Source organism: Larus michahellis, chromosome 5 (assembly GCF_964199755.1).
Source record: "Larus michahellis chromosome 5, bLarMic1.1, whole genome shotgun sequence".
NCBI lineage: Eukaryota > Metazoa > Chordata > Aves > Charadriiformes > Laridae > Larus > Larus michahellis.
This window is the reverse complement of record NC_133900.1, coordinates 62,377,129-62,386,657: the sequence shown is the minus strand read 5'-3', so window position 1 is coordinate 62,386,657 and position 9,529 is coordinate 62,377,129. Positions and strand designations below refer to the sequence as shown.

Sequence of the window (9,529 nt, the reverse complement as noted above, 5' to 3'; positions counted from 1 at the left end):
TTTTTCCAAAAGCTAATGGGGCAAGTCACCTTGATACGGAGAAGTGAACCTGTCTGAACCCAAATCGAGCCCTGGGAGAAACGGCCCAAGAGGGATGTCCCTCAGCAGAGGCCGGCCCTTGGTCCCGGCGTTCGGGGAACACCTTCCCGGCGGGGGCCGGGTCCCGCCTCAGGGCCAGCCTGGCCCAGGGAGCAACAGGTCGCCGATGGCTGCGGGGCCAGCTCGACCCGGCTCGGCCGCCCTTAAATAACCGCGGCACGGAGCCTTTCCCCCCCTCCCCCGCGGGTCCCTGCGGGGCTAAACCCCTCACGCTCCTCCTCTTCCTCAGCCCCAGCCTGCCGGGGTGGTCCCGCAGCCCCGGCCCGGGGCAGAGCCCGCCCTCCATAATCCATGCGCGGGCGGCACCACCACCACCATTGCCGCGGCGCTCGGAGGCGGCAGGCGAAGCGGGCCGTGCCGTGCCCCGGCGCCTCCGACTCCGCTTTCCCCGCTTGGCCGGTGAGTGCTGCGGGACGGAGGGGGGTGTACCGGGGCAGCCACACTGCCCGCGGCGGGGCCGGGGCTCCTCCGCCTTCCCCCGCTGCGGGCGGCAGAAGGTCCTGGCCGGGAGAGCGCGGCCCCTTCCCTCGCGGGAGGAGAGGTGGCGGGGGGCCGCTGTGGGAAGCCCAGTGAGGGAGGCGGGTGTCTGGCCGTCGAGGGAGGCGGGTGTCTGGGGCAGCGGGGCTGTCTGCGGGGAGGGGGGTCGGTGGGGATCCCCGGGACTGGGAGAGCGACCCGCGAGAGAGGCGGGATGGAGGCGCTGAGGGAGGGAGGGAGGCGGCCCCGCCTCAGCGCGGGCAGAGGGGCCGGCCGGCGGGCAGGTCTGTGGTGAGGGGAGCCGGGGGAGCGCGCAGGGGCTCCGCGGGAGGGAAGGAAGGGGCTGCGGGGCGGTGTGGGCCGGTCCGCGGGGAGCCGGGGCGTATCCGCCCGCTGAGGAGAGCGGGGCGGCGGGCGCGGCCGCTGCAGGCGGAGCGGGTTTCCACCCCGCGGGGCTGGCCGAGGAGGGGTCGGGGGCCGGCCGCGGGTGCCTGGCCGCTGGAGAGGAGTGGCGGGGAGACCCTCGGGGATCTTCGGGGAGCCGCTCCGCGGGCACCAAGGTGCCTGCTGAGGGCACCTGCCCGGGGCGAGTCGCGGGGGGCGGAGCGGGTGGTGGGGCCTGAGCGGCGCCGGGGAGGCGGAGGAAGGGACGGGGACACCGTGGCGGCCTCGAAATCGGCTCGTCTGGGCGGAGGCGGCGGCAGGGAGCCGAACCCCTGCCTTGGGTCTGCGGCGCAGCGGTGGGTGCGAGCGGGGGGTGGGGGGAGCCTGCCCGCTGCCGGCGGGGGTCCCCGCGGGGCTCGGCAGCGCGCTGCGGAGGGCGCCGCCCCGCAGGAGTTGAGGGTGGTGTTGCCGGTGGGTTGATGCCCAGTGTGTACCTGGGCAGATCCCGCCCCGGGGGGACAGACCTTTATTCTCGGTAGGGGCGAGCTCTGCTGCGAGCTGGGGACCTCTCCCGAGAGCGGATGGGGGGAAAGGGGCGGTTGTGGTGGTGAAAACACGGGCTGTGCCTTCCCCTGCACACGCATGCAGGGGAGAAACTGCAGGAGCTACCGAGTCGGTCGGTAATTCCAGCAGAGGCAGGGCTGCGGTGGCTGTGATACCGTGTGCAGTTTGCAGATCAAGGACGAAGCAGCCTGGAGGAGGAAGAGGTCTCTACAGGTTTAGTAGACTTGGTCTCAGCTGACAGTGGGAGTACGGGGGGATCTGTCGCCTCGGTACTTTGGTAATGGGTCACGTCCTCAGCCCTCATCACCCAAAAAACTAGCTGTTTATGGGCTGGCGTTACGTTTTAAGATTTTTCTATGTGATGCTGAAAAGTGCTCTCATAAGGAATGTGCTATGAATACTAGGGTAAACACACCACTTAAGTTAAACATATTCTCTTTTTTTTGATTTTTCTTTTTTTTTCCCCCCCTTTTTTTTTGTTTCAGTTAGTGAGACTATACTTTAAACATTTAGGCAGTCAGCTAAAAATCAGACCCGCTGATGTTCTGAGGAGGTTCTCTCACTTGGAATTTTTACCGGTCTCTTTCTGTTGTTGTTTGCAAATGGCTGTAACTTGCAAGACAGCAGGATTTTTTTTGGCGTTGCTTCTTTTTTGTTTTTTTATTTTCAAATTATTAAGTAGCTGCTCAAAGCGAACTGGGTTCTGAATATCCATTTTTTCCTGACTTGACCACTTACTCATTTTGAGCACATAGCAAGCATGTCAGATGGATACTGAGGCTACCTTGTGTGGAAGATTCTATTTGTTTGGTTTCTGTCGATGCTGCCAGCCTCTCTTCTGCAGTCCCTAGTGCTTGCTAGGTTCATTTGCTTCCTACTCGTCCTATGGCAACAGGTTGTAATTGTTGGTAGGCTTAGGACAGATGTAACAGAAAACTGTACCTTTTTAAGCTGCCAGCATCTAGCTTGGCTTGCTGTATTATGTCTCTTGAATGGGAAGTTGTTGTTTGTGGGTTGGTTTTCCCTTTTTTTTTTTTTTTTATAAATACTTGGGAGTCGTAGTCTACCTGTACCTGTCTGTTTTGTGACTGGCTTAATGCATTTCACTCTTCTGGTGGTTGCTCATATTGGAGCAACCTCACTGAAGAGGATTACGGACTTGGATTTTCAAATGACTAATTAAACATTGTAGCAAATGTAGCCAGATCCTTTGTGTGGGCTTCCTATGGACAACTGCATCTTCCACCATCCCATACTGGTTCACTGCCAGCAGGCTCCCACAGCTTTAGCAGTCTAGCCTCTGGTTGATTGAATTTCAGTTCACAGGGTTAATCATCGTTGCATCACTGCACTGCAGCGTTGTATTTGCATGGATGGCAGTGCTAAACAGGAGGCGGCCAGTCCTGTTGAAACAAAGAGCTGGACATCATGCTGTTTCTGAGCTCTGCTATTTAGAGTTGATGTATCATGAAAGCCGTTGCTGGATTTCTGCATCTCTCACTCAGTCTCCTCTACCCCTCTTAAACTTACAGCGGAGTTGCTGAAGCTTTATTGTGTTTGGAAAACATTACCATATTTTTAATAATAAGTAACATATATTGGAGATATGATAATACTGAAGCATACTTGGTAAAAGCGTGGTGGTGTTCTCCACAGAACTTATATTTAGTGACTTGTATGTGTAGAATATTAGTGACAACTGCAGAATAAAAAGCAAGAGTGCTGGTCTTTTAAAGACAGATACTTGCAAACCACACAGAAAATAAATTATATATGTCATCTGGAAAAGGAAGGCCAAAGAAAGCATACCACCCAACAAGTGAGCAAGACTGGCAAACTGGTAACTACGGCAGAGGAGAAGGCTGAGGTACTCAACAACTTTTTTGCTTCAGTCTTTGCTGGCAACCTCTCTCCCCACGTCTCTCAAGTAGATGGACCGCAAGGCAGGGACTGGGGAAGCAAAGTCCTTACCTCTGTAAGAGAAGAGCAGGTTCATGACCATGCGAGGAATCTGAACGTACATAAGTCAATGGGACCTGATGAGATGCATCCAAGAGTCCTGAGGGAGTTGGCTGATGTAGTTGCCAAGCCACTCTCCATGATATTTGAAAAGTCATGGCAGTCAGGTGAATTCCCTGGTGACTAGAAAAAGGGAAACATTGCACCCATTTTTAAAAAGGGCAGAAAGGAGGACCCTGGGAACTACCGACCTGTCAGTCTTGCCTCTGTGCCTGGGAAGATCATGGAATAGATCCTCCTAGAAGCTGGGCTGAGGCACATGGAGGACAAGCAGGTGATTTGAGGCAGCCAGCATGGCTTCAAGTCCTGCCAGACCAACCTAGTGGCCCTCTATGATGGAGTGACTACGTCAGCGGACAAGGGAAGAGCTATGGATGTTGTCTATCTGGACTTATGTAAGGCCTTTGACACTGTCCCCCACAACATCCTTCTCTCTAAATTGGAGAGATATAGATTTTATGGGGGGGCTGTTTGGTAGATAAGGAATTGGTTGGACGGTTGCATCCAGAGGGTAGTGGTCAATGGCCCAGTGTCCAGATGGAGGTTGGTGACAAGTGGTGTCCCTCAGGGGTCCGTAATGAGACCAGTACAGTTCAATATCTTAATCAATGACACAGACGGTGGGATCGAGTGCACCCTCAGCAGGTTTGCAGATGTGACACCAAGATGAGTGGCATGGTTGACACGGCTGAGGGACGGGATGCCATTGAGAGGGACCTGGAAAGACTTGAGAAGTGGGCCTGTGCTCATGAGGTTCAACAAGGCCAAGTGTAGGGTCCTGCACGTGGCTTGGGGCAACCCCTGTTATCAGTGGAGGCTGGAGGATGAAGGGATTGAGAGCAGTCCTGCCGAGAAGGACTTCAGGGTACTGTTGGATGAAAAGCTGGCCATGAGCCGACAATGGTTGCTTGCAGCCCAGAAAGCCAACTGTATCCTGGGCTGCATCAAAATAAGTGTGGCCAGCAGGTCGAGGGAGGTGATTCTGCCCCTCTACTCTGCCCTGGTGAGACCCCACCTGGAGTACTGTGTCCAGCTCTGGAGCCCTCAGTACAGGAGAGACATGGATCTTTTGGAGAGGGTCTAGAGGGCCACGAAAATGGTCAGAGGGCTGGAGCACCTCTGCTGTGAAGACAGGCTGAGAGAGGTGGGGCTCTTCAGCTTGGAGTAGAGAAGGCTCTGGGGAGACCTTATTGTGACCTTTCAGTACTTAAAGGGGGCCTACAGGAAAGATGAGCACAAACTTTTCAGCAGGGCCTTGTTGAGATAGGACAAGGGGTAGTGGCTTTAAACTAAAAGAGGGGAGATTTAGACTAGATAAAGGAAGACATTTTTTACAATGACAGTGATGAAACACTGACACAGGTTGCCCAGAGAGGTGGTAGATACCCTATCCCTGGAAACATTCAAGGTCAGGTTGGATGGGGCTCTGAGAAACTTCATCTAGTTGAAGATACATCTGCTCATTGCAGAGGAGGTTGGACTAGATGACCTTAAATGTCCCTTCCAACCCAAACTATGCTATGATTCTATGATATCTTATTAAGTACTTAACAGGGTTTGTGTTTTGTTTTTTAATTGAAACATAGTAATGAAATGGATATCTTATTTGGTAATTAACGTAAGTGTGTCAAAGGTTCATGCAGCTTCTTTTCATTCACTATTTACGTGAACTTGGGGAGAGTTGTACTGGCAGTTACTGTATGTAGCTCACTGACTGCAGTGATGCCATGCTATTTCTGAGGAAATGAGATGGCCACATGCTGCAATGAAGAGTAGCATGAACTGCTATGTAATTCTCTTTATACGTGTCACTTGTGCATATGTCATTCTTGCAGTTCTCACAATTACAAATTTCATGGATAGACTTTTTTCTTTTTAATGCTGTTTGTCTAGCATATTTAACTACTAATATGCTCCCAGCTAAGTTTCTTTTAGATATCAAGATAAGGATAACTGCTGGGACCTTTTTACATCTGAGTTATTTTTAGGTAGGTTGAATACATATTGAATGATCAGAGGTATCCTGAGTTATGGGTTTAATAGTGTTTCTGCAAGTTCCCAATCCTTATTGGCGTAACCTTGAAAATATACTAGTGTTTTATGCAGTATAGAGAAGATTTGGTGTCAGCCTGGAGGAATTGCCCAGTAAGATTATGTATACCATGCTTATTGTGGTATATTTGCCAACGAAGGGAGAGGAAGAGGATATGGTCAGAATTCTGCAGATGCTTTGATTTACAACAAACCCACCTGCTTGCTGAAAAATTCTCAACTTTATAAAAGCTTAACTGAAAGTTATGCAGAGTTGGAGACATCAGTAGTGTCTTTGGAATGGAAAGGTGGTTATGGGTCTCCACTTAGCAGGATGTTGTTTGTATCTGCAGTACAGGTAGCGTCCTTGTCTTAAAACTGCCAACGCCCTGTCTTGGTTAATACATGACTTCACATTTCTAGCAGGCATAGTGAATGGGTGGACATTTTGATAGTGCTTTATTTGTCTATTTGTACAATTAGATACACTTTAAATTGTCCTTAACCTAAAATCTGACTAAAAAAAAAAAAGTTGTGTGTGTACTTTCTCTTATTCTGCCCTCTCTCTAGTATGAAAGAAAGCACTATGGAGAACATGCCCTGCATTCAAGCTTTGCCTTAAGACACCAGTTAGGGAGGCAATCTTTCTCTCAATTTCATCTTTCACATGTGCACCTAATGTTTACCTATATTGTATGCTTTTTTTATCTGTTTTCTGAACTCTTGGAATCAAGGCTCAGTCACCATGTGTGAGCCTTTTCTCCTGACTCATTGAAGTGTTGCAACTGTACTTTAGAAAACTCCGAAAACCCTAAACTTTACTTAGAAAAAGTGTTCAAACTTTTTTTTTATTAAGAAAAGCCAAGTTGAACTGTATTGTATCAAACTTGCACAATCTTCGCTGTTGTGTCATTAAGGCAAAACACACTTCTTTTTTTTCCGCACTTAGTTCTGGTCGTGTAATATTTTGTCCTGTAGAGTTTCCTGCAGATTTGTTAATAAACTACAGCCTAAGCAATTTTCAGTTTCTGACCATTTCTATGTTCAGCCCTAGAGTAATAAGTGCATAAAAGAAAATTCCACTGAAAAATATCTTTTAGGATGAAGAAAACTAGTTTCGAGAAAATATTATAGGAGGAAAAATAATATTTTTGGAGGTGGACTTTTTTTTTGTTTTCATTATTCTTTAACAAAACATTATTTTCCAGGTAGGAGAATACTCATGGTTTGATGTGTTCTAAGTTCTTATGTTCTTGTGTTGAGTGTCCTATTTCAGAGTTACTGCTAATAACACCTTTCTGAACAAGGCTTGGATAATTCTGCTATTCATAGCATTGTTACTGTTCATTCTTCTTGGTTTTCACTAGCCATGAGGGGGGAAGATAGAGTTGAGTTTTTCTTCTTAACTTGATTGGACTTTAGGGAAACAAAACTGTCTCTAGTTCTTTGATCTGGTCTTGTATTTCCTTGTTCCTTATTTTTCTTGATGTTAATCTATGCTTTGAACGCACCACAGACTGCTAAGCAAGACTGCAACATGGTTTCTTGCAAGTCAATAATGGTTTTCAGAAGGGTAGCCTGTATTTTACCAGACACTGTAAAGCACGGGAGATAGTTAAGTCTCACCTTAGTATCGATTTTTTAAGTCTTTTGCCTTCAGTATCTCTTTGACCTGGAAGGACCTTGGAAGTCAAGGTATTGGTGTAGGATTGGGCTGACTGAGGCCGTGAGGTGTTTGTGTTACTTTACTGCTGTTCTTGCAAGTGAATGGTCTGAACACCAAAGTGATTAACGACATTTCTGTATAGGTAGTGCTGCTGAAAAAGGCAACAGAGGCACAACTATGCTGAGCAAAGGCAGTTTGTGCTGGGTGCTCTCCAGTTTGAAGTGGGTGGCTTGTCATGAGCAGTGTGTTCCCAGCCATCCCCACCAGTGTCATTCTGGTAGATCACCAAAGACATTTCAAAGATAAGCCAGTCTGGTGGGTGGTAAAGTCAGTGTGATGGTCTCTGGCATGCTGTACATGCAACTTCCAAAGTCAGAAAGGGGCAGAAATTTTTCTGTTGCCTTTTATCTGTTATTTTTGGTCTCCCTGGAGGCCACCATGGCCCATGCTGAAGCGAAGGAGTCTTACCTAGCCCCAGGGAGGTGAAGGAAATGTTGGAAACCCAGGGGGTGTTCAGTTTAGACTTCTTAAGTGGTGCTCGATTAAACTGCTGTGATTTTGTAGATTCAGAAAGTTCTTAAATAACTGTAAACATCCAAAGTCATCTTAATGTCACTCACCTTTAGCAAGCTGTGAATAAAAATTGTTGAGTTGACTTCTCTGGTTCCTAAGGAGAGCTTTGAGATAGTTTGAGTTAATAGAAAGTAATTACTGACACCCGTTGTCACCTGTGTGAAGTTTTGTTGGTTTTTTTTGGTTTTGTTAACTTTTCAGTAACGAATAATTTTTTTCCTCAGTCTTGGAGGACAATTAGAAGTAGCTGGCATCCAGAAGGTTTTACTGAAAGGTTGAGATTAAAGAAGCTACAGGATATGACTTGTAATAATTGCCATCAACTATGGTAACATCAGGTGGCTGATTAAATGCATTGTGTAACTGTTGTGATGTGACATATTGTACTTGGTCAGAAGTGCAATTCATACATTGTTCCTTTAGTTCTGTTTCCCTTGGAGCTGTCCCAGTGCTCTGCTCTGTTTGTTTTTGAAAACTCACTGACCTGGAACTATTCATAATTGTTTTTTCTTCCCTCTTTCAAGTACATTGTATGTAGTAGACCATATTATTCACTAACTTCAATCTTTATTTTTTTTCTTTTCTGTCCGATCTGGCTTGCTTTTACAATATCCACAGAAGATTGCAGGTTATCTTGCACTTTCCTATTTGCTTGCACACATCTTAACGAGCTCTTTCTTGTTTTTGCCAGAGATGGTGCGCTGAATCATTTTCACAAGAGGCATCTACACCACTGTGAAGCAAGAATACATTAAAGAATAAAAGGTGTGAGGGTGCGCCAGTGCTTTCCTGGCTAGAAAGCTAACCCCCAAGTGAATGTATTGAAGATTTCTAGACTTGGTGGGACAAATATCTCTACCTCAAATTTTATGAATACTGCTAGCTATGGCTGTGGAACTCTGTTTGCTGCTGCTGCTGTTCTGTGGAAGTACTATTTCAGAGGTACAGCCTATATACAAACCGCCTCCTGGGACTTTGGATTTTGGATTTGTACCAGCCAAGACGTATGATACAGGTGCATACCATGAACCCGGGCCAATAGGAATTTTGTTTAAAATAGTACACGCATTCCTGTACTTAGTGCAGCCAAATTCTTTTCCTCAAGGTAAGTAGATACACATCTATCTCTTTTTTTTTTTTGATAAAGATTTGTTATTGATGCATTCATCTTATTGTAGATACCAAGACCATCATCTGGAACTACTATGAAGGGCTTTGTTAGCCGCACGTGTTATGGCCTGGAAATGTGTACAGTTTCATATGAAGTAACGTTTTTCTGCTAAGCATAATGTGTGTGTGTGATGTTAATGAAAATGAAATGTTGATGAAATTTCACAGGACTCTGCTTACATATCTCAAAGCTGTCACTGATGCATTTGAGGCTTTTTTTTTCTTAACTGAAACTTTTTCTTATGTATGCCCAGAAGCACGGGATATAGCAGTAAACCATAAACTGCTTTGTGTTTAATATTAAATCTGTAAGAGACAGCTGTGAGGCTTGCATATTATGATAAACAGTCAGGTGATTATAATATGAGATTTAGCTTAGGAAATGGAAATGTAGCAATGTGAAATAAATTTCATTCATTTCCACATTTGTGCATTCACAGCCAGGTTTTATGTAAGGGCAGTTCCATGACACAGCCACGTGTAATTTCTTGTTCCTTTGTAAGCTGAAGTTAACACTTGAGACTGCATTTATTTTATTCAGGCATT

At 47.1% G+C, this 9,529-nt stretch overlaps 1 protein-coding gene across 4 annotated transcripts in view; it reads left to right on the top strand.

The window, feature by feature from the left end:
• The first annotated feature begins 362 nt into the window (after positions 1-362).
• PROM1 (prominin 1) overlaps positions 363-9,529 on the top strand; it is a 67,295-nt gene continuing 58,128 nt past the window's right edge. For all 4 annotated transcript variants that reach the window (XM_074587633.1, XM_074587631.1, XM_074587632.1 and 1 more), the window contains exons 1-2: positions 363-498; positions 8,505-8,918. In XM_074587633.1, the coding sequence (XP_074443734.1) occupies positions 8,699-8,918 (220 nt within the window). In that variant the 5' untranslated portion in view covers positions 363-498; positions 8,505-8,698. The remainder of the gene's footprint in view (positions 499-8,504; positions 8,919-9,529) is intronic.